Raw genomic sequence first — 25,711 nt, 5'->3', positions numbered from 1 at the left:
TACTCTTTCTTCCTGCAGCTTGGACACCTATCATACCATAATATTGCCAACAATTCCAGGTCCAAGAGCAGTGCTTGACATTCAGGTCAGAAAGATCAGTCTATGCCTCATTAGACAACAAAATCTTTTGCCCTAATGCTCTCACTTTCAAGTATCATTAGGGAGCCTGTAATGTACTTTCCACCAAAGAATGACCTCTGTCTAAACACCTACTCATATGGGCCTGAGAGGAGGAGCTATTTGCCTTTCTGGCTGCAGGTTTTTCATCTTTACAGCAGAGTAATGCTGAAATTCTGTAAGAGCTATCAGTGGCTTCTTGGTTAAGTGTCTGACCAGAAACCACAACTATTCGGTTTGTTCATCAGGCAGTTGACCTGATACCGTCCATCATTTTTTTCCCTCCACTTATTCCATCTCTAGTTTTGCCTTTTAGCTTCCACCTGTTGTTGCCAATTATACAGTTATGTAATTTATGCATGAACGGCTTTACATTGTTTAAGATCCCATGCTTTGTCTCCAACATGCGCAGCAGAGACAGAGGTAATTAGAGAGAGAGAGAACAGCAGAAAAACAGACAGATGTGACGAAAAAGACAAGAAGAAAGGCAGCCAGTGAGAAACGGATGCACACACTGTACACACACAAACCACTACAGCTTTAGCAAGAAAACATACCTAGTTGCATTTTATTATATCTCTTCAAAATAAATAAACATACAATTTAACACAACGAAATGAGACTTAGAACATCTCTGAACGCCTGTAACAGAATAAACCTCAAAATAGTGCCTGCTTTTTAGTAAACATAACTTGTACGTAACGTACAAAAAATACTACTCAAAAATGTACAAAATGCAGCAAACAAATATCAAGTATTGTGCAGTTTTCCCAAACATTGTACCAGCCGCTGACAGTCAGTCATTACAGGGAAATTACTAGTGCTGAGCGCCAGAAGCTACATTAAAAATGCACAGAATCCAGTGAGCAGTTAATGAGCAGCAAACAGCTCAGTGGCACAGCTCAGTCAGTTTGGTTCGGCAATATGAGCCAGTCAGGGAGCTCAGATGGCTCATATGGGCGGTGGAATATACGTACGAAGTAAATACAATATTCACTGCTGATATGGTATAATATGCAGTCTCAAAAGCGCTTCCTGTTTGGAACAAATACTAGTAGAGTTTCCCTTAGTGTAAAAACAACATTGTTTGTCTTCCACCTTCACAGCAGCACACGGCTTCCAAAACTAAAAAAAAAACAAAAAAAAAACACAGTTGTTCTGTTGCATAACAGAAGTTTTAAAGCATAATCATGAGAGTAAACACATTCAAGGCTGAACGCAAGAAGAGCGCATTCAGCTTTCCCCCTCCCTAACTCAAAGACTCACACACTTCCCCAAACACACTAGATAGAAAACAAGACGAGACATTACCATCGACGAACATCCATTCCATACGTACATAAAAAAGTCTGTTCAAAGCCCCCTCCTCATAAAAGCATGTACCAGCAGTAGAAGTAGTGTCTGTATGAGCAGCCCGGATTAATCACAGCAGTAGGGTTTTTTTGTTTTTTTTTGCTAAGCTGAAATAGCAAAACTTACAGACGCTATTAAGTTCATCGCTGCCTGTCTGTAGTTGCACTTGTTGTCAGTAGTATGCTTGATACTGTGAGTAGATTCGGTAATATTCAACTCCAGGTCCAGTCTCTCTCCACTGCTACATAGAAACCATGTGCCTAACTGATGTAGGACGTACCCACAAATTAAAACACTGACAGGTGACATGCAGGATAAAAACAAAATGAAAAGAAAAAAGAGAGTACATTGAGTTGGCAGGTGTTTCATAATCTCTCACTGCCACGTCTTCATTAATGAGAACGTCTAACCCGCCCCGCTCTAATGTCAAGTCAAGATTATTGGGTCCTGCCCAACAGTGGTGGATAGAACAGAAACAAGTGTCCTCCTCCTCACTTCCTCCGTGCACTCCCTGGTCTTTTGACCTGCCAGAGGTGGTTGTGGATGGTCAGGGCGTCCACACTGACCGACACAGTCTTAGCGGGGATGACAGTGAACTGCTTGCGGTCTGAGCTGTATTTGTAGAGCTTGTCGATCATCTTGCGGCTGATATGACGAGGCCCTGTGCCTGTGAACTTGACGATCTCCTCGGTGTCTGGTGAGTACGAGTAAATGGCGCGGAACTGGCAGCCACCGTCGCGGAAAAGGATGATAAGGTGATTGGACTCGCACTTTTCCAGCTCCTGTAAATCAGGAAGAAAAACGTAACTTAAAAATGTGGCAAAGCTATGAGCAATAAATTAAGGTTCACACACAGGTTTACAGGTACATTTTCTATAAATTCAGAATGCATTAACACTACTGATGAACTCATTCCAATTGATCACACTGACCTCAAGAACAACATTCTTCTGGACCTCATTCACTTTTCCAGCCAGGCAGCAGTGGGCGATGGCATTGATGATGATTGGCTTGTTGGACTTTGAGCTGGGCTCTTTGAAGAGTTTAGGACCTTAAACCAACAGAACATATTAAAAATTGAATAAAAATACATGTAACTCAACTGCTCAAAAAATAGTTTACAACAGAATAAGAAATTGGCTTAATGGCCTTCTTGCTGAGTTAAATGAGAAGACTGATACCATTTTATCTGTCCTAAGCATGAAACTGGCATCAGGACGTGTAAAGGCTACAAGTAGGGTCCCACTTAAAACCACAAACTGTTGTTAATGCAATTACTTTTTTCTTCAAATTAAACAAACATGCTGAGCACTAAACACATCATTTGTTGCTTCTGGTTTCATACTTAGCAAACAAATATCAAAATGTCATCAGTCCTCTCGTAACTCTTGGCAAGAAAGCAAATAAACACATTAAACAAAATTTCAAGCCATTTATTTAAAGAAGAAGTTTGTAGGATTAAAGGGGACCTAAAAGAGAATATAACGTTCAGAATTCTGTTTTCATTAGTATAATGTTTTGCGAGTTTAAAATGAACCTCTCATATCCACAAAGGGTTCTCTACACTGTGCTGCCACATTTCTACAGTAATCCAGAACACATGAATCAAACACTGGCTGTAGAGAGAATCATTTTAGTTTTTAGGGTAGAGAGTCATCATAGGTTCTCCTACAACCTTGGAGAGAGAGGGGTGAGGGAAAGGTGCTTAGTTCTGTGCTGTCTTTTCTGCAACCTCAACTCTAGATGGCACTAAATCCTACATGCTGTTACTTTGAAGAATATGGCCAACTCATAAATGTATTCTATTTGTCTTTAACCTATCTTTAAACAAATCTGATTGGTTTGCGACCGTGAAAAGAAATCTTTTTTTGCCTTTTTCTGCATTTCCGCTCACCATTGTACTCAGTTGAAGTGATGGATGAGGCTATGGAGCCGTTCTCCCAGTCTCGCTCCATGTTCCTGCTGGATGCCCTGCTCAGTAGGGGGAATGACTCCATGGAGCAAACAGATCCAGCCCTGGAAGACACACTTATGAGTCAATCAAATAACTACAAAAACACACCAGATGGAAATGGTTGTATTTATATAGCGCTTTTATCTAAAGCGCTTTACATGGTACGTCGCATTCACCTATTCACACACTGATGGCGGAAGCTGCCATGCGAGGCGCTAACCACGACCCACCAGGAGCAATTAGGGGTTTGGTGTCTTGCTCAGGGACACCTCAACATGAGCTCGACGGGCGGAGGATCGAATGGGCAACCTTCCAGTTACAAGACGGCCACTCTACCCACTGAGCCATGCCGCCCCATATGGATTACTTTCTTTGCGTTTATGTACAGGAGTTCTCACCTGTGTGATTCTGCACCTCCAGAAATGACACTGTCTACCTCAGTCGCCAAAGAGAGTGTAGATCCTCGATGACTGCAACTCAGATCAGCTGAAAATGGAGACAGAGGTATTTAGCATCAATTGGTTTCAGGGCAAGCAATGACCAAAATTTATACTAAACAGTTAACTTCTAACAGTTCACAACCCTGTGACACAAACGACAAGATGACAAACAGATCAAAAGGAAGGCAGACTTGGCTGCTCTAAAAAGACTCTTTGATCTTTCTAGCATGTAATCCATGGCTGACTTCCAGAGTTTGTTACATAAACTATCTTTATCAGCTGTGTGTGCTTGATATCACATCATGTAGAGCAGGTTAGAAGGTTCACCTCCCCTGCAGCCTGCTGCTGAGCCCTGGGCTTTGATCAACATGGACACCTTCAGAGAATTACCTGCACAACACACATGCACAGACTCTGAGGACGACAACAAGTACACAAATGAACTGAACGAACACAGCAGTCTGTCAGATGATGTAACACCCTGTAGACAAACCCACACTTTTAAACACACAACAATGAAGACAACATGGACCACCAGACAAAAGACATACAGACAAGGATGTTCTTACGTGTGGTGGATCCTTTGGAGAGGCTGTTGGACTCTTCACGGTGCAGTGATTTAGGCCTGTTCCTGCGGGATTTCGTCCGTGGACGAGGCTTGACCAGACCCTGCTCCTCCATGAGGGCTTGCTGTTTCCTACGCAGGTATTCCTGTTTAATTAGCTCTCTGCGTGCCTTTTCTTCCTCCTTACGAATACGGTCCTCTTCTGCCTTTCGTCTTGAACAAAGAAAAGGAGATTTAACACATATTTACACTGTGCCAGAAAGACACACCCTCACAGACACAACTTAGAATTCCTCATCAGTATTACTGTGAAAACTTACCGAGCCTCATCACGCTTGATTTCACTCTCGGCTTCTTGCTGCTGTTTGCGCACTCTTGCCTCTTCAGCTTTGCGCTGCTGTTTGAGGAGGAAGGCAGCTCGACGTTTCGCCATTTCATCCTCCGCCTTCTCATCATCCTGGACAATTCAAAAAATGGTCTCGATGTGCTGAATTACAATTTATACACAGAAGCATTATAAATATGCAAACATCTGAATTTTACCTTAAAGAAGAAACCTAGCACGTTCTTCTGTTCTCCCTCTGCTATGCCATCTGTAGCCTCTGTGCTGCCATCCTCCAGTGTATCTTTCACCTCTGACAAGTCAACCTCAATGAGTTGACCCTTGACCCTGGTAGATTCATCGCCACCAACAAACTCCTTCCCTGAGGTGACAGCTTTGATCTCTTGTTCTGCATCCTGTGAGTCTGAGTTGGATGCGCTGGAGATGACTGGTGGGTCCTGTGGTTGAGGTTTATCTGAGCAGTGCCCGGTTCCTTCTCCGCTGCCATCACGGACTCTGAAGGTGGTGCTTCTCTGAACACTTCTATCAGTTCTGGAGCTCTCGCTGATACTTCCTGTCTCAGCAGAAAGTACACAGTCTGGGGACGGGGCGTTTGACTTCACCGAAGCCGTCCTGCTGTGTTCTCTGCTCTGTTTCCACTCTGAGGCTTTGCTGCGTTGGCTGGAGCTAAGCTTGGGAGGACGTCGGGCAGGGACAGAGTTTTTGCCACTGATATCTACAAAGTGAACTGCATAAGATCTGGAGTCTGAGGTAGAGAGTTCTGTTTGCGCTGTGTTGGGGTTTGTGCTTGGGTCTGATTGTACAGAGTCTGGAGGTGAGACCACACTCTGCTTCATCAGCAGGTCTTGCTGTAGGGAGAGATGCATCATCTGCTGCTGAATAGAACTGATAGCTTCGTTGAGTAGATCTATGGAGCGAGAGCACTCATTCAAGTCAGGTTCAGCCCCATTGTCTTGAGACATGGGGTTCAACTTGTCTCTGTTCACCTGTCCTCCCTCTGTTTGACCTGCTCTTGCCTGCACCTTCAGAGCATCAAGACAGGAATCATCCCTGCAGGACTGTGTCTTTGATTTACTCCTGTCAGCAGCTGTTAGCTCTGTGGATTCCGGGGAGTGTTTCAGGGGTAAAGGAAGTGTGTCACTTCTCCCTCCACCCTTCTTAACAATGTTCAAGAATGCAGCTTTCCCCAGCTTTAGTCTCTGCCTTGCCGATAAGGTCTCCATCTTCTTCTTCTGATACTCTATTGCACGTCTTTGCTCTTCCAGCTGCATGTGAAGTTGCAGCAGCTCTGAAGGCACAACTGGAGGACTAGCCGTCATATTTTTTCCCAACACAGTGTTTGGCTCCTTCCCCAGCCAGCCTGAGGTGGGCTCACTCCTCAGTTGCCAGGGAGGGCAGGGGGCAACCTCAGAGCCATCAGGTGTGGTCTTCTGGGAGCTGCTGGTGCTTGAGTATCCATCCCGGAGACCAAGTTTAAGGAGCTTTCTCTCTGCAAAGCTTGTCATCTTGACACTGACACTGCCTGACGCGCTGCAACTGCTCGCCCAGGATATGGTACTGGGGCAAGGGCTCGAGCGTCCACTACCATCCTCCTTATCCTCCCGCTCGCTAACCTTTGAGTCTTCCCGCAGTTTGGCAGACTCCCCTTCTACCTCCCCAAATTCAGTCAAGTCTCCCTCCTCTAAGAACCTCCCCCTTCCTCTCTTTATCACCTCTTTAGTGAGCTCCATCTGATCGTCGTCGTCATCATCTTCTTCAAGGTCTGCAATGTCAGAGTCAGAGTCATGTCCAGCCTCTAGTCCAGTGGAGAAAGGACTGTGACAGTCTGGCTCTCCTGACAAATGTAAGAAGAAGCCTTGACACTGTTTCTTCCCAGACTGAGAGATGCCAGTTGAGCCCTCTGCGGGTGGCCTGAGAGAGGTAGGGACTGATTCAACCACCAGTGTCGGTGTACAGATACTTCTGTTTGACTCGGCCATGGGGGATTTTCTCTGTGAGGTGCTTGGGACATTGATAGTTGGTTTCCTTGCACCTGCCACTGGTCTAAAGCGACTCTCACCACTCTCCTCCTGCTTGTTCATGTTGATGCTCTTCTCTTTGGCTGGCTTAGGGATTGCAGGCATCAAAGGCTCTAGAAAGTAGCTGTCTGCCTGGTGGTCCAGAGTAAAGGGACCCGTGTCAAGACGGGGAGAGCAAGAAGTTTTAGGAACCCTTGAGGTGGAGGCTGCACTCTGTATTTCCAGCTCGTCCTGCTCCATGTCACTCCCAATTCGTTTACGAGAAAAGGCAGAGGGGTGAATGACAGCAACCAGTTCCTCTTCCTCTATTTCCTCTTCTTCATCCTCTATGCGCATGTGACTGAGCAGGCTTTGGCCACTGAGTCTGTGTTGAGACAGACCTGACCCCAGCATGTGTTTGGGGGTGATGCTCATGATGTTAGAGGCTAAACTGTCTTTGCTGATGGAGCGAGCAAGGCTGATACTGTCGGTGTCGTCCTCCTGGGCAAAATGTAGAGCATAGGGGGCTGGCTGTGACAACGGTCTGAATGAAATAGGGGGACAGAGGGATAAAAAAAGAGTTAGCTGAAGTCAGTTACAAGAATTTGGTCTGTTATTTCCATCTTTGCTACAACAGAAATTGCGATGACTGTAATCACATTGCTCACCTCGTCCTCCTTTCTGGCCGAACAAGTATGGAGCCCTGATGTTGTCCTTCTGTACGTGTCAGAGAGTTGGACCTATTTCTCACATCTGTGCAGAGGAAATATGATCCGTATTAGAAACATGGAATTTTCTTCAACTAACTACCTTTGGGAAGGCACTTCCTAGATGGAATATCAAACTGGTAAAGTATATTGGTTTGAAAGGTTACAACACCAAACTTTTAAACAGCTTAATGCCATGTTTTTGTTTGAGGTGGACATTCAAATAAGGAAAGATACACAACTTAGGTAGATTTACATCACCACCAGAGACCAAAATGTTCCTTCTGCTCGCAGTCCTTTCTTATTTCTCTTACAGGCTTAGCAGAAGTTCAGGAACAGGACCACAACTCAACCACTTTATATCATATGCCCAAAAATTTCTGCCCTGCACACCATACCATTCTCCTTTCTCACACCTCACCCGATCTTCCTCCCTGATTCTCTCTCCTACCTCTATCATCTCTCGTAGAGACCCCTGAGGGTCTATCGAGCACAGAAGCCATGATTCATCCTGAAGCCTTTCCAGCACCGCAATCATCATCCTTCTCCACCATCCCTATCTACTCCCCTTCAATAAACAATTCATCTGATTTGAAGCTGTGGTCCCTCCGTGCAAAATGACCTTTATTTGTGACTTGAGGCAGCATCAGAGCCTGAGTAAATATTTCCTTATATTACCTGAAGAGCTCTCCTCAATCACCTTCTGTTGTCTCTGTCTCAGGGGCAACAAGGAGTGAGATGGACTTGTTGAGCTTTGTTTAGTGCTGTAAGACAAAGACAGAGAGGTCTAGGTTTTGCAGGTAAATCTGACTTTTTCAGCTGAACAATACATTAACAGTCTAAATTTAGTCAAGTACATCTGCACAGTTGGTAATACTGTAGAGTCTTAATCTTGATATGTAATTTAGTGAGGTAAAATTGTATTTTATGTAATATATTTTATGCAAGCCAAATATTTCCCTGTCATTGTGTGTCCAAATTAATGTGGATGTAATTGTAGTTTACAAAGAAAAACACCTTTGCAAAACTGTTTGGGATTGTGCCACCACATGTTTAGTGCAAAGACATTTAGAATATACAAGTACTGAGTAGCATGAAAGTGCTTTGTTAATGTATAGCAGGAATAACCAAAATCACAGCTCACATGTGTGACTTTTCTAATGCTAGCTAGTGTATAAATACTAGGAATGTATTATAAAATGTATTTAAGTACGATATTTTATATTAAGTTTTATATTACAAGCACAAAAATACGCAATAGGGCAAAATCCAACAGAGAGAGAAAAACAACGCAGGGTCGTAAGGCCTTCCTACAATTGACAAATAACATAAATCAGCAAATCTGTAACTTTAACATTGATCTGTCTCTGTTTGGTGTTTCTGGAAAAATTCAATTATTGTATGATACCTGAGGTCAGGGCTCAGTGGCGTGGTCAAACCGTCCGCAGAGCTCGATGATGTCAGGAAACTTCGTTTGGTAACGTTAGAGATGGGTGCATAGGATCGAGAAGTTTTAGGCTGCAGTAACAGTCTCACTGTGAAAATAGTATAAGGGGACACAGCCCATTAAAAGAGATCCTTTAATATAGTAAACTGTTGTTTTAAAGAGCCTCAGGAAGTTCAGCAAATTACAAAAAAAGCACAAAAGCCATCTTTGTACATCTTGTGATTGTGTGCTTTTTCTGCAGCTACATCCCAAACTAATACACAGTAGAGAGATGTTATACCATCTTTAACTTCCTGAAGATCCCTGGGCTGTACAAAGTCTGGTTTCACATTCTCAAACCACCAGAAAAGCTCAGCAATGAAGACCATGACATTATTCTGCAAGACACAATTAACAAGGTCAGGATTAATAGCAAGACGTGACAATAAATATTCCAGTTTGTTTCTTTAAGCTGTAATTTCTGCTGAACAATACAGTTAAAGGATGATGGTGCATCAAGTTTCTCTTTGGTTGATTTAAAGACAAATTATAAGGTGACTCAGAACAAGATGAATGGCACCACAAGAATAAAACTACAAAGACCTCTCCTAGTGAGGCATGGTGTGCTCATGTCTTGTTTTATGCAGTCTAGCAGTATAACAAATAGAGTAATAATAAAGTCAGCAAAGTGGCTTGGCAATGTGGGCTAAACTGTAATAAATACCTAATGATATCTACCATTAGCCACCATAGAATATTAATTACACCAAAAACAGTAGCAGCAAAACCTATAAATGTGCTGAATGAAGTGTGAAGTCAAATTTTGATTTACTTTTTTTAACTGTTACAGGCTCACATTATTTTAATTTTGCAAATTATATTTTAAAATTGCTATCAGGCAATTTTAAAGTGACAATCACAGAGTTTCTGGACTCACCTTTAGTACTGGTGGAGAGTACAGCAGATCCTCAGGATTTAAATAAAAGCATTTGTTCAGGTACTCGTTAGAAAACTCCCTCAGTAGCTGGATGTTGTACACACTGTCTGCTATAGAAGGAACCTCCTTCAGACAAATATCTGCACAGAAAAGGACGACGACAGTCAATACCTTTGCACTAATACTGTGCACTACAACAGGTAAGAGTTACATCAAGAGTTTGGCATTTTTAAGCATTTTTTCAGTGGATCCAGTGATTCAGTTTTACCATACCTTCCAGTCTGATAAGTTCTGGGCAATAGAAGTGGATCACAGCCAGCAGAGCCGTGCCGTCACACACATCCTTCAACAGGTCGTCCAGCAGGGGGAAGTGCTGAAGTGTCCGACCTGATAGGTGATCTCTGCGGTAACGCACCTACACAGCACGAGGGAGCCCAAATTTACACAGTGTAAACAAACTTATCTAATCAAACACTGAGTCACATGCTCACTTGTCACACACAAACACAACATTTCTCATTATGCAAATGATTCTCTGCCTCTCTTTCACACAAATATTCTAGAGTAGGTGTAATTGGCATCTAGTGCGTCATAGGCTTTATTTATCTGATATCAGATCAGGTCAGGGGGAGTCTTTTAAAGTGCCCACTTGTGCATCTGACCTGTCATGTGGTGTATTAATGTGTGTCATAACGACTGAATGATGTTCAGGTATAACAGTTTAACTAATGGCAAGATAAGTTTAGTAACTGGCGAATATGAAAGGGAAAAATAAAAAAAAGGTCAGAATGAAATGAAGAAAAGGTGAGAATATTACCACACGAGAGAACTCCACAGGCTCCAATAAGCAATGGGCCAGAGCATGCATTATGTCAGGCTGGTGAGGGAAGAGAGCAGGTTAACGATGAAATGAAACAAAATGTGAGTGGAGGAGTGGAGCCATTCAAACTCATGCTTTTTGGGGGGGATGATGTGTTTGAGGTGCCTGGATGCTCATGTCACCTCTGCTGAAAAGCAACAGAGCAGAAAGTGTCGAGGTGTGTTCATGTTTTGGCAAAAGGAGGCAATACACACGTGGACAAAATTGTTGGTACCCCTCAGTTAAAGAAGGAAAAACCCACAATTCTCACTGAAATCACTTGAAACTCACAAAAGCAACAATAAATAAAAATTTATTGAAAATTAAATAATCAAAATCAGCCATCACTTTTGAATTGTTGATTAACATAATTATTTAAAAAAACAAACTAATGAAATAGGGCTGGACAAAAATGATGGTACCCATAACTTAATATTTTGTTGCACAACCTTTTGAGGCAATCACTGCAATTAAACGATTTCTGTATTTGTCAATGAGCGTTCTGCAGCTGTCAACAGGTATTTTGGCCCACTCCTCATGAGCAAACAGCTCCAGTTGTCTCAGGTTTGATGGGTGTCTTCTCCAAATGGCATGTTTCAGCTCCTTCCACATATGTTCAATGGGATTCAGATCTGGGCTCATAGAAGGCCACTTTAGAATAGTCCAACGCTTTTCTCTCAGCCATTCTTGGGTGTTTTTGGCTGTGTGTTTTGGATCGTTGTCCTGTTGGAAGACCCATGACCTGCGACTGAGACCAAGCTTTCTGACACTAGGCAGCACATTTCTCTCCAGAATGCCTTGATAGTCTTCAGATTTCATCGTACCTTGCACACTTTCAAAACACCCTGTGCCAGATGCAGCAAAGCAGCCCCAAAACATTACTGAGCCTCCTCCATGTTTCACCGTAGGGACAGTGTTCTTTTCTTCGTATGCTTGGTTTTTGAGTTTATGAACATAGAGTTGATGTGCCTTACCAAAAAGCTCCAGTTTGGTCTCATCTGTCCAAAGGACATTCTCCCAGAAGCTTTGTGGCTTGTCAACATGCATTTTTGCAAATTCCAGTCTGGCTTTTTTATGAGTTTTTTTCAGCAGTGGTGTCCTCTTTGGTCGTCTCCCATGAAGTCCACTTTGGCTCAAACAACGACGAATGGTGCGATCTGACACTGATGTACCTTGGCCTTGGAGTTCACCTTTAATTTCTTTGGAGGTTGCTCTGGGCTCTTTGGATACAATTCCAACGATCCGTCTCTTCAATTTGTCATCAATTTTCCTCTTGCGGCCACGTCCAGGGAGGTTGGCTACTGTCCCGTGGGTCTTGAACTTCTGAATAATATGAGCCACTGTTGTCACAGGAACTTCAAGCTGTTTAGAGATGGTCTTATAGCCTTTACCTTTAAGATGTTTGTCTATCATTTTTTTTCGGATGTCCTGGGACAATTCTCTCCTTCGCTTTCTGTTGTCCATGTTCAGTGTGGTACACACCTTTTCACCAAACAGCAGGGTGACTACTTGTCTCCCTTTAAATAGGCAGACTGACTGATTATGAGTTTGGAAACACCTGTGATGTCAATTAAATGACACACCTGAGTTAATCATGTCACTCTGGTCAAATAGTTTTCAATCTTTTATAGAGGTACCATCATTTTTGTCCAGGCCTGTTTCATTAGTTTGTTTTTTTAAATAATTATGTTAATCAACAATTCAAAAGTAATGGCTGTTTTTGATTATTTAATTTTCAATAAATTTTTATTTATTGTTACTTTTGTGAGTTTCAAGTGATTTCAGTGAGAATTGTGGGTTTTTCCTTCTTTAACTGAGGGGTACCAACAATTTTGTCCACGTGAGTAAATGCAAAAGCTCAGATGAAAATGAACAGAATTACTAAAGGCGTTTCAAAAACAAACAGGAAACCTTGTGAGTGTGAAGTTTCTTCCTTTACCACTAGGGGACACTGTGGTTCCTTCACGACACACATTACTGCATTTATACACAAACATATCCTCCGTTAAAAAAAAACAGTTTTCATTTGATTTCTGGCCTATCAATCCTCTTAGAGTTTATTTTCATCCTAGCTCTCCAATGTGCTGCCCGAGCTAACACAGACCAACAAAACAACACACATCTTAAACAGACACACATACATTCACACGTTATTGCAAGCGGTTGCACTTACAGGTACAAGCTTCCAGTACCATTTGGAGGGAGACTAGTATCCAAGAGCCACGAAGGGAAGGAGTTTTGGGGGAGGTAGACACAAACAAGAAGAGCAGCAGACAAGGGTCAGATACAGCAACAAGGAATCAGATTATCTCCTGTTGGTGAGGAGACAAATCTGATGGTAAAGATAAGTGGAAAGGACGAGAATGAAAGAGTCAAGAAAGTCTAGTTCTACGAGAGCAAGCAAAAGCCAACACCATTACCCTTCGAAAGATGGCTGAAGAGGTAGCCCAATAAGACACTGTGATAACACTTGGTTCAAAGCAAGTCGACTACATGTAGGGGCTCAAATTAAGAGGTCCACCAAGGACGCAGAAAGAGAGGTGTGAAGCAAAGACTGCTGCTTGTGTTAAATAAAATAGCAATACCTATACTGTTGTAATCTTAAAAATGGGTTGGCCAAGTTGTAGCCCAACCCTAACAAGACGATGCCATGGCAACATTATATTTCCCAAAGCCTTCAAATTATTGGAAATGTAAATTTAAAATATAGTGCGCGATATGACAGATTTCCCAAATCAAAACAGGGTAAAGAATAAAAATGGAAGTTAATACTTGGGATTCAAGACAAAAGAACTCTTTGCACATGTATTTCATCAGACAGGTGCAGAAGAGTGGGACTAGTATATCAAAGCATTTCAAACCATCTCCTGCACACAGTCTACCTTAGAAAATTAAATTAATTTACAACATTTCAGTGCTAAACCTTCATCAGGCAAATGGTTTGTTCCAAAGCCATCTTAATCTTAAGACAGCATCTCTTTGTAACAAACCATTTGCCTGATGAAGCTCTAGCACTATAATGAAACAGTGTGTATGAGTGTTTGAAACATAGAGTTACAAGTGGGAGAACCACAGTCAGACTTTGAAAGACCCCTGACATAGGGTGTTCACGCATGAAATCCAAAAACACGTTAATCTGTGATCAGAAGGTGATGTGAGGATTACAACGGAAGCAGGAGCAACAAATCTGACAGATGATGTGCAGAAGGAGGAGATGCAGGAGTGTAACATTGTAGCCAGAGAGACAACAGACAAAAGAAACACCATCACCAAAGAAAGATAGTATTCAACACAGAGGAAGCTTTTGTTGTGAGACACTGATAGAAAGAGACAGAGTGACAGAGTGTGAGACAAGGGGAGAAAAAAAATTGACACATTGTGTTTCACCTTCTGGTGGCTGGGAGACTCCAGCAGATGCTGCTTCATTTTACACTCTTTTTCTGTGATCTCCCTCATCTTGATGTTCACCTGAAGAAACAAAGAAGCTGTATGAGCGCAGACAGAAGAACACAAAAATCTACACATTAACGCCAATGCTTGGCTGTTACCTTGTTAATCCAAAAGACCATAGCATCTTCCAGGTCAAAAGGAAGCTCCTTGGAGGCACTGAAGTTTGAAAAGCGCTTGACACTGGACACCACCTTCTCTATGCTGATCATTTCCAGTGTGTAAGCCATTATCAGGGCATCAATGAGGTGGATGTGGGAGCTCTGGTGGAACAGAGATTTTGAGCTGTCTGAGTTGAGGAAACATAATGATTTGGTAGGCTTTTCCAGCCACATATCACAGACTATCCAAACCTTCCACTACTATTCCTATGTACACAGTAAATCTTTATTAATATCACAAGTCTGCTTCTAATTTACAGTTATACTAAAGCTGATAGTTAATTAGAATCAGATTTAATGGCCAGTATGCACACAACATAAATGGAATTTGGAATTTGTTGGTGTCACTCTAGGAAAACAGAAAAGAAAATAAGAATGAAATAACTATAGAAAAAAATGTAGATAGGTATTTACATATATATATAGAAAAGAATATATATCCACAGTAGTGCAAAATGGCAATTGTTAAAGTGAGAAGAGCACAAAAAGCAAAGAATTGAAGTGCAAAATTATTGTGCAGGTATTGCACAGAAAGTTCATAAAAAGTCAGCAATATTTTAGCTGAGAATGGCTCAGCTGTTGAACAGGGTTAAGGCAGTGGGGAAGAAGCTGTTCTTGTGTCTCGTGGTGTTTGTGCACAGTAGTGCCTGCCGGAGGGGAAGTGGGAGAACACTTCATGTCCAGGGTGAACGGGTGATTGGGTAAGGCTTCGTTTACATACAATCATGGCCTTGAAACTCTTCTGTGTCTCTACTTGAGTTTTATATTAATCTCTAGAAGCAGGAGCTAAAAACACATTATTAGACATTTTTTATTCCTGATAAAAAAACACTTTTAACTGTTACTTCTCAGGCAACTTTTGTCCTGTTGTGTTTTCACACCTGTGGGATACAACTAATATCTCACCAGAGTGGGATCACATTAAATGAAAAACGCTGAGTCTTTGGTTCATTTTGCCTCGTTAATATTTTAGTTACAGACTCTAAAACCTGCAAAACAGTCACATCCACTGTTGCATTATTTATCTCAGTAGTCTTGGCTTGCTTTTGACTCTCAAAAGCAAAGTCATTTTAGCCTGTTCCCAGATGGTAAATGTGGGTTTTCAGTTCACTAGGTTAGACTACTGCAGAGAATGTACCCTAAGTTAGGAAACATAAATGCTTCCTGAATAATGGCTTGGCTAACAATTGTTACAACAAGCTTTTAAAAATTTTTGATTTCTTGGGGCCATGGAACAAGCTATAAAACAGTACTGGCATTCAAAATCATGATTTGAAACAGTGCGATTAGCAAATTGCAAATACTGCAACTGAGGTTATTGTTATTGCAATGTGTCCACACTGGGTTAAAACTATTGTCAATGGTATTTCAAATTTAGGGCCCCCTCTTTGAAGGCCCTTTTGATGGTATGATGACGACGCATCACAATTTAAATCCGTTAAACAGTCAATATCAAACTGAACTTTGACTTTTTTGTAACAAATCAAAAAAGCAATCACAAAATTGCAAAGACATACATTACCAGTCAAAAGTTTGGACACACTTTCTCATTCTTCTGAATGAGAAAATGCATGTATAAATTAAAACCAAGCAAAATAAAAGGTACAGGGAAACAGTCAATGATTGCTGTTACTTTTTAGCATATACAGCTGATAAAATATTAATCACACAATCTGAAAGTATCTGAGATTGGTCAAAACTTCACTTAACTTGCAGGAAAACTTTAGGTTCTTTAAATCTAGACAACAACGTGACATGTGTATGTTAATATCAATCATCGATGCTGCTGCTTGGTTTTAAAATTGCTGCTTGAGGCTGTCCGCAAAGGAAATGAGAAAGTTTTGCTGCTTTGATCCTCAGATCGGAGAGAGGGGAGAAAAAATTAAAAAGCAGAGCATGGCTGTCTCTCTTATTACTGCAGCTGAGAAGATTTTGAGCAAGGCCCTCAACCTCTGAGTTCTTTACTGGAGCTGCTGAATGGCTAAAAAAATCAGGTAGTGCTTACATTGAGTACGTGACAGATGTAGATGTATGTATCTGTGCAATACTGAACGGCAGCTTCCTAAAACACTGATTTCAGCAAAACACCACTAGATAAATAAATACTAGAAAAGGACTTCAGAAATATAGATGCAAAACTATGCACAGCGTAAATACAATATCCCCTGGCACTCTACTAACTTAAGCTAATATTGGTATTTCATTTGATTTTAGGTCTACCAACCATTTTAATGGGAAATGAACTGAGATCCAGATCAGACACTGGTGTGTTGTCGGCCTCCAGGACATAGATGCCTTTCCTGGACAGGTTCTGGATGACAGACTGGTGGCTTTGGAGTGAGGCAGCCTGCTCAGCATGAAGGATGAGCCCACATACTCGGCAGTAGAGCTCTCCGGACAGCAGCAGGCGGATGATGGGGGGCTTGATGTGTTCCTGCTCATACTGGTCTGTATAGAAGGGGTCCCGCAGGTCTGCAAGGATGTGATCTGGAAAGAGGAAAGGCGGCAAGAGCACATGTATTTTTAAATGATTTTATGTCTAGATGATGGGAGATTTTATTTTCTCATCAAAGTCGTATAATTCCACAAATCCACACTCAAACTATTTTTGTACAGGCACGTGTTCACCAATGCCTCACCATGTTACATAACATAGAAGCTCCCAGGTTGTAGATTTCCTAGGTATTAGACTGTCTAAGACGAAACCAGTGCAAGAGCAGGGTGCTGAGACAAAGTCAATGGTTAAAAGACACGCAAGGTAGCATTGCAAAGGGCCAATAGGCGGACCTGACACCTTAAGCCAATGATTTAACAGGATTTAGCGGTGATGCATAATCTGACAGTGTTGTCCCCGCCACTCGAGTGTTGTCCTGCTCGTGGACACAGACATGGGGAAGCTATTTTTATTTGCCTTCGACATGTTAATCCAAAGTTAAGGCCTGAAGCACTCAGGAAATTTAGCTTCCAGCATTTTCTGGATAGATTTCGATAGAAGGCAACAGAGGCACTGTTGTTTCTTTCCAAGCAAGATACCAGCCAACGATCTGATAGTTACAAACTGAATTTAAACTTAGGCTGATGTTTGTTTTTAATAAATGTATTCAAATTACAGAATTATCCCTAAAGTGAAGCTTATTGAACAGCCTGGGGTGTATTTTAGTAGTTCTGTCCATCACGCTAGTCTAGATTGTAAAAATTTGGCTTTGCAGATACATTTCAGAGATGTAGTGGTATGCCTATCCCACTTAACAAACTGCATGCACTTAGAAGCCACAACAATAAAACTAGTTGCCCAGTATGGTGTAGGTCCCCTTCATGGTACCAAAACAGCCCTAACCTGTTTAATTATGGATAGAGAATATCTTGGAGTCCCCTGTGATGTCGGTCACTAGAAAATTAGCAGTGGGTCCTTTGGCTACTGCGGATCAAGCTTGTTCTAGCACATCCCAAAGATGCTCGGTCAGGTTTGGATCTGAGCAAACACCTACGACCCCTGGACTTGGTCCTGAAGCCGTTACTGTGCAGGCCACTGAACAAGCCACTCCTGCTCGGCATGCCATTATCAAGAAGGGTTGTACTTGATCTGCCCCAACGTTTAGGTGGAAAGTATATGACGAAGCAACAGCCACAATAGTGCCATGACTCAAGGTTTCCCAGCAGAACATTCCTTTAAAACAAGATGATAAATGACCTTCACTTCACCTGACGGTGATTTTAATGTTAAAGCTGATCGCTGTACTCTTTCTTGCACATAGCCAGCTGAGAGGATCGATAGCACTCTTATATCAGTCCATTAAATATGAAACAGGAGCCAGGAGGTGGTTAGCTTAGCTTGACATAAGGACTGAAAGCAGAATAAAACAGCTAATTTGACTCTGTCCAAAGTTTTGGAAAAATTGGTCTGACAGCACATCTAAAGCTCAGTAAATAACACTTTATATCTTGTTTAATTATTGAAAAAAAACAGAGTATTGGCCTGGTACAGTGACTTCCAGGAGTCTCCATGATTGCCTTAGTCTGAATCAGATATGGAGATATATGACAGGTTGATTATTCCTCTGTGAAGAGCCAGGTTGTTTGAGCCTATTTTCATTGTTTATGCTCAGCTAAGCTAAGTGTCTCTGCCTATAGCTTCATAATTAATGGTCAAAAGGAGATGGTATCGATCTTATTTTCTAAATCCCAGACCCCCAAAATGGGAAATTACTCCTTTGACAATAGAGCAACCCTCAAAGGCATTCAGATTGCTGAGCTGCTTTCTCATTTATCATTGCTATAAAACTATAGTTGTGCACACAGACTTTTAGAATTCAGCATCCTTACTTATCATTTTGCTTACATTAACCAGTTTTCTATCAAATAAGTGGTTTACATCCTGTCTTGATTTGTATAGACACCAGAACAAAGAAATTAAAAAAGGGAGATAAACAATTATGCATCAATATTTAACAGCTCTGAAGGCATTAAAGTAGAAATAACAAAAGCATGTTTCCTCATTTTGCTTCACATTAGAGGCCATATTGACTGAGACAAACAGACAAAACAAGACATCCCTCAGTGGAAAGCACACACAGCAGGCTTGGATTAGAACTACAGCATGCTGTGAAAACCTCAGCTGCATCTTTTACAACAGACTGCTTGCTTGGCACAGTCTATATACAGGATCTATCTCGCTCTCTGCTGATGTAGTGCTGCCATATGTAAACGAGAATCCCAGATCATGTGAGAAAAGGCTCATCGTACAGCCCTCCAGGTCTGAGTTCATATGGCTTGTTTTCCTCCAGTTCCTTTCCAAACGCCATTTCTTGCACTCCCGGTTCCTCCGCCTCAGCTGTCCCAGAAGGCCATCTCGTCCTCTCTGGTTGCCGTGGCAATGGTGATGGGGAATGCCAGCATGGCCAGGGGAGGGGGCTGGGTTGCTGTCTGATCTCCTGCTCATTGGATCGTTTTATGGTCCCTGACATTGGGAGGTGTATGTGTGGCGAGAATAATTGGAGGGGGGTGACAGGCTCTACTCGCTAATCCTAGCTGCTAATACTCCTTAGATATTTATTATCCACCTGATCCAAGCATTAAAACCCACCCTGGTGTGCATATGTGAGTGTGGGATATAAAGAGGAGGGGGTGTAGGACAAGTCTTTGTTTCTACTCTTTTAGGCACAAGGTCAGATTGACCAGCAGAGATCTTGCTACCAGTAAAAACAGGGCTGCAAGACTCGGGCTCTGCAGGCCAAAGATGGAACTATTGTTTCCAATAAGAAAGCTTAATGGAGAATCCTCCCCAGGAGATAGCATAGCATAGCTTTTAAGCTAAAACACTCATAGATACACTTCAAAGTCTGATCCTACAAAAAACAATGAGAACAGTGGAACCAATCTGTCAGGTTCTTTAGTTTAACCATGTTCCCGCTTTCAATGTGGCAACTGAGCAAACTCTCAGACATTTCAGTATACCTCATAACCACTGATCCACACTATACGTAACAAACAGAGCATATTCACATTTGATTTTATGATTTATGGCACTGGCATGTCCGTGCATAATGCGATACAGTTAGTGTGCACAATATCAGCCAATATTATCTGTAGTTGTGGCATAAAGGCAGGCATGTATTATTTACATCCCACAGTACAACAGGAGAAAGTGTTAAATTAGTAAATATTAGCCTTTTGTGTACTGGCATACACCAGGGATTCTCCGACATATTATTTAAAGGTTCGAATTTCACTTTAGTTCAAGATCAGTAGTCTGCTAAGATTTTCCCTAATAAACAAACATCTAATCAATGAATTTACAACTTTTCAGCAACATACATCAAGTTTCAAGACAATCAAAATGCTTTTGAGTCAAGTAAGAGACATAGTATTGTTTGCCAGCAAATAGCTGCATCACTGTGACCCCCAAGCTTGTGATCACACCACAAATAACATGTCTGTCTGATTCAGCCTGTACAGCAGCTTAAGAGGTGAGTTCATATTCATTTCTGACTCAAGCATATTCATGCATTTAAACAAATTGCAGAAATTGTGTACTAATGTTGATGCAAGAACTCAACAGCAGCTATAAACAGCACTCTCTCCAGTAGTCAATGTTGTCATTAAAACAATGTAAACAATAAAGAAATAAGTTACATTAAAAGCACATATTCATCATTATCATCTGGGGATAGTATGACTGTGAATAGTTTCTAGCTACAATGTGATGTCAAGAACAATTCAGTGCCTAGTTTGTCCATTTTCAACTTCTTCATATGTTCTTTGTTTACATATAAAATATTCATTAGCCAAGGTTTTAATTATCAATCAAAGTACTGACCTTAAAAAAGCCTGATAAAACAAACATGAAACTAGCAATAATGTAGGTAAACATGTCTTGCAAACAGAAAACTATATATACTGCAGAACCTTCTCCAATTGTTAAATTTAATGAAAACCCCAAATGGGGCCTACTAAATGACATAGTAGTAATTCATACTTCTATTTTCTATTTATTTTTCCAAGGCAATTCTGAAAATAAGGCAGTAAACTCTGTCCCTTGTTAGGATTTTGTAGCGGTGTAATTAAAAAAAGGCCAGTGGTGTTTTTAGTGCTTTGTAATTACATTTAGAAAAGATTTCGAGGTTTCTCCAAAGGTCATTAATAAACATGTCATGAGTGTAAACAAACAGGCTGCATTGAACAAAGACACAAGCCTTCAGGTCCAATCCCATTAAACACTTAAACATGTGACTGGCTGTGCTGACTTTCACACCAGTACCCACAAACAACACAGTCCTCGGAGCACTGCTGTGTTTGCGTGTTTGTTTGCAAACCAGGGATTGTATCACAGGAAACAAACAAGCACAAACCTCCAATAAATCATGGATTAGTTACTGTAGATAATATTGAATTAACAGGAATATAACACTGTTGAACTTCTTAAGTTGTCATAAATGATGGCATATTCTTATAACTTTCTCAGGACAACCACATAGTTCCCTAATATATAGCCAAGAACTGACAATAATGCTCAATTGGGTGTTTATCAGTATCACATGATATTGACCATAATCTTTAATGCACTCCAATACTGTGATGGGAACACTGAGTAAGGAGAAGAGAACTAGCAGGACATGATAAACCGTAGCCTTAGTTTAGAGGCATCTTGAAGGTACCAGGCCTGGCTAAGATTCACCAATTCGAGGTCTAGAGCTGAACAACTGATTTTCAATGGCAATTGTAATTTGGACAGTTAGAAAATGCAAAAGCAACAGTTTAGGAAATGTATTTTGCAGCATGTCTGACCCAGGATTTAAACTGTCATGAATCCCATGTAGTGAATGTTGAACTGAAGTTGACTTTAACAATAGATATCTATATACTTTACAAATCCAATTGTGACATCCACCAGAAAAACCACAATTAGATTTTTTCCAGAATATATTCACAAAGTTATGCGCAGTAAGGTGTACAGATTTTTATTTTTCTGAAACAAAAAAAGTAATGAAAGCAAGCAATTCATCATGTCAAGCAGAAATACCCATATTCTACAGGTCCAGCTTCTAAAATGCAACAGTTTGCTTTGTTTCATTGTCTTATGTAAACTCAATATAGTTACTCCACCAAGGACTGGTGGAGTCATGTGACGATTGCCGTAAATTTGTCCGTCTCCTTGTCTGTCTGTCTGTCCCTCTGTTAGCAACATTACTCAAAAAATGGACTACCAGATTAGGATGAAATTTTCAGGGAAGGTCAGAAATGACACAACGACCAAGTGGTTAGATTTAGGCAGTGATGCGGCCTATAGTCTGGATCCATGGATTTGTTAAAGATTTCTGTATCATTGTGAGATAGCGGCACTGTAACTATGACAACAAGTGAACGCTACGTAAGCTGCAGGCTGATCCTAGTACAAATCGATCGCTGCGGACTTATCGGGACTTATCTGTTGGAAATGACTCAAGGAACAATTGCTTAAATTGTTGGGGTGTTTCTGAGTCCCATGAATTCCCGCCCCCTGCTACGTATTTAGGTCACTGGATTCAGGATCCGTACACAACATACACATGCATAACACACGCCTGTGCTCAGCGCAAGGCCATTTTGTTCAATCCAAGAATCATTTAGGGATTTGAAACATGACAGCTGAAAGGGTTACCTGGGTAATCAATTTGCTGTTAAACAGCAAATTCATCTCCAAATATTTAATAATTTAAGTCATTTTTCGAGGAAAACAGCAAACAGTTCCTAATTTCAGCCTCTTATTTGGAAGGATTTCATAGTTCTTTGTCCAGACAAGAAAGTGATTGGCCGATAAACTGATAATCAATCATTTCTAGTTGCAGGCTTCTGAAGTGTGCAAAGCTATAAGAACAATAAGCACTGTAAGAACTTAGAGTTATAATAATTAGCCAGTCACACAACACTGGTACTGTTTATTCTATGAGGAAGGGCTGTGTCGTTGTGTAGTTAAATGTAGAAATCAGTCTCTTGGTTAAAGCACTTGTTAGGGTTTCTGGCACACTGACAACAGGAGGAGCCAATCAGATTAAGGCAAGCAGGAAGCTTGATGAGGTGATGGTGGTGGTTCGGTGTTTATTATAGGCTCTTAATGTCAACACAGTATTGAGTATTAGAAAGGTAAAGCTCTAACCAGCAAAACAGACCTCATGATATTTACACAAATGCCAAAGCAAAAGAAATGCTACAGCTCTGCTTGAGATATCAGTCATACTCATATGGTGCAACACTGGTGGAAGATGCTGAATTTTTCAAGTCTCGTAAAGTTATAGCTTCCCTTTGACAATAGCGTTTATATCTAAAAGTGTGTTAACATATTTGCAACAGAATGTAAGAGTAGTCATTTTCATGTTAATGAAAATTTTAGAGTTTGGTCCCATCTCAGAGGGAATTTACCGAGTCATCTACTGCAACACAGAAGACAGTACTGCAAGGAAAGAAACACTTAAACGACAGTACGCCTGACTCATAAAACGGATATGATAGCAATGAGTTCTCCTTTTCTAAATGGCTGCCTGTGTGTCTCCCTCCAAATGCATCACTGTCACACTGATAATAAAGACACAGAGATTCGCAGAGCTGCATGAACAGCACAGCTGACCTCCTGCTCACACTCCTCGGAGAGCAGTCAGTGAATGACACAAAAACCCACATTGGAGGAGTAATTTCCAGACATTTACTTACAGCCTGCCTATGTGGAGCAATCATTTTTAATGTTTTAGAAGACCTCATCAGAGCTGGCAGTGCTAGTGACCTGTGTATAAAAGACTGATCACGAAATGTCAGCCTAAGTCCTCACACACAAACATGAGGGTCTGAAGCTTCCTGATATGAAAATGCACTCCTTCGAAACCTTGCTTACATTTTTGAAACAAAACAAAACAAAACACACAACAAAGTGTGTGGTCCTCTTTGCAAACATTTTAAATGTATTATTGTAAACCAAACAATGACACATGTAAGTCTATCTAAGTCACAAAAGCTGTGAGATTGATAAAAGCCTGCTAGCTGACCAATAGAATAATAGATTTATCACAACACTGAAAACATAGTTTTGACTGTAAATGAATTTGCTGCCATGCAAGCTTGAAGACATCATTCTAAACAGCTGTAACAAGCTTCAGACAGATGTCTCAATTCATCCGATATGTACATCTTGCTCAAGATTACCTGCATTAGGATAAAACAGCATGGAATCGTGGATGTTAATAGTTTTTCCAAACAAAAAAACATAGCAGACCGCTCAGATCCCTTCCACCAGCAGAAAATACGAACTCACAGGAGAAGTTCAACAGAACCACCATTATTTTCCAAAGAAATTTCAGCAAAATGTCCGTGTACTTCCTCGCTGTTCTTTCATACTCCCGCACCACGCTGAGGGTGTTCCTCTCAAAGTGTTTAGCAAGATGTCCGTGTTTAGAGAAAAAAAAGCAAAATAAATTGGCAGCAGTCTCAAACTCAGGCTCAGGATTGCTTTCTTACTGCACTCTTTACTTTGTCATTTCTCCATAGTCTCATTAGTAAACTACAAACTATGAGCCATGCTTTCATTTTGTGCTACTAATCAGCATGCGTCTTAGCATAATCAGAATTAACCTAAGTAATCGAACTTATAGGACAAAATAAGTCTAATAGAAGTTATACTGTTTTCGACAGCCAGGTCAGAAATCTTTGTGAAACTGACCCCAGAGTTCTGTTCGTGCACAGCTGATGTTTGCTCCAATAAATGAATAGAACAAATAAAAACATTGTAGTGAGAAAAAAGACATCATTCAAGGTCTCAGTGGTGTGAGACAAACTCAGAGAAAGCCTTACCTATACCATAGGCTTTGGCAAACAGCCAGCGGAGATTTGCTTCTATTTTGGCTCTTGCAGAGTCGTAGAGCTCCAGTGGTACAACCTGAGCCTCCACACCTCCTCCTCCTCCACCTCCACCACCACCACCACCATCATCATCATCGGCTGCTGCTGCTCTCCTCCAGGTGCTGTCCCTGCCAGCACTCACCTCCACATCCATCCTGCAAAGAGAGACACAGAAACGTTACTGCTAGTAGCAGCCGACAGCATTACATCATCGATATTAGGAACAACAACCAGGGCCTGGATCACTGACAGCACCTGCTCTGTGGCAATAAGAAGCACAACACACACTCACCTTGTCTGACCTGCAGGTACAGGAGGTGTCTCTGCTGTTAGTCACTATGATTCATCTACCATGGTCATATGTACCTTTAAATCCCAATTAGCAGCCATTTATTTGCATGTTGTTGATTATTAGCAGGTGCAAGTGAAATAAAAACTGTACTGTTGGACATAAATGAATAGTAAATGCAGTTTAATTAACTAAATAACACCGTAGCATATTTGACAGCTGCTGATATATATTTTTTGCAGCTGGTCCAGGGTGAAAAGGATGACCAGTGGCTGACCTAACATTAACCTAGCACCGCTAAGTTCACTGTAATAACGGTAGGATAGCTTGCTAAACTGCGCACAAACACCTCGCAATTGAAGACGACAGACACAACAGAGACTCACCTCTAAGAGCACATTTGGTCCTCTCCGTTGCTTTGTGATGGATGTATTGTGTTAAAACGCCGACATGCTGGCCTGGCTTCAGCTAACGGTGAAATAACAGACTCCTCCCCGCCCAGCGATACAAATCTCCGGCCTCTCAGGATAAAGCTGCGACTGGCGGCTGATGGTCGTTAATCCAATAATAAAAAATGCGATTGGCAAACGTCCGAAAGTCTGTTTTCGAGGAAAATATTAATGTCCCACGGCCGGCTGCTTCATACAGCGGCTGTCATCGCCTCTGACAGAGGACTAGTGTAGCGGAGCCCTGTTGTAGGAGCCTGTCTCTATGGGGACGGACGGGTGTTACCTTCAGTCAGCTAGGCTGCAAC

The 25,711-nt window shown here is 41.4% G+C and overlaps 1 protein-coding gene across 1 annotated transcript; it reads right to left on the bottom strand.

Moving 5' to 3' along the window:
* Window positions 1–656: 656 nt before the first annotated feature.
* camsap1a (calmodulin regulated spectrin-associated protein 1a) lies at window positions 657–25,711 on the bottom strand. Its single transcript, XM_022198567.2, has 19 exons — window positions 25,344–25,711; window positions 24,621–24,823; window positions 16,531–16,793; window positions 14,247–14,408; window positions 14,086–14,166; window positions 12,872–12,904; window positions 10,113–10,254; window positions 9,840–9,979; window positions 9,204–9,300; window positions 8,885–9,011; window positions 8,155–8,240; window positions 7,438–7,522; window positions 4,973–7,313; window positions 4,750–4,886; window positions 4,434–4,642; window positions 3,823–3,910; window positions 3,365–3,486; window positions 2,403–2,521; window positions 657–2,252 (listed from the first exon to the last, which is right to left on the bottom strand). Exons 2-19 carry the CDS (start codon window positions 24,820–24,822, stop codon window positions 1,962–1,964), a joined length of 4,725 nt encoding a protein of 1,574 aa, XP_022054259.2. The 5' UTR covers window position 24,823; window positions 25,344–25,711; the 3' UTR covers window positions 657–1,961.

Source organism: Acanthochromis polyacanthus, chromosome 18, assembly GCF_021347895.1.
Source record: "Acanthochromis polyacanthus isolate Apoly-LR-REF ecotype Palm Island chromosome 18, KAUST_Apoly_ChrSc, whole genome shotgun sequence".
Taxonomy (NCBI): domain Eukaryota; kingdom Metazoa; phylum Chordata; class Actinopteri; family Pomacentridae; genus Acanthochromis; species Acanthochromis polyacanthus.
The sequence above is the reverse complement of the archived record's forward strand: the minus strand, read 5'-3'. Positions and strand labels throughout refer to the sequence as shown.

What these genes read in the sequence shown, in the direction of transcription:
- camsap1a (XM_022198567.2), bottom strand. Translation starts at nt 24,822, where the DNA reads ATGGATGTGGAGGTGAGTGCTGGCAGGGACAGCACCTGGAGGAGAGCA. An exon ending in ACTCTCCACCAGTACTAAAG is followed by an intron (nt 9,301 to 9,839) that starts GTGAGTCCAGAA and finishes TGTGTCTTGCAG; the next exon opens with AATAATGTCATGGTCTTCAT. An exon ending in AGAAGAATGTTGTTCTTGAG is followed by an intron (nt 2,253 to 2,402) that starts GTCAGTGTGATC and finishes CCTGATTTACAG; the next exon opens with GAGCTGGAAAAGTGCGAGTC.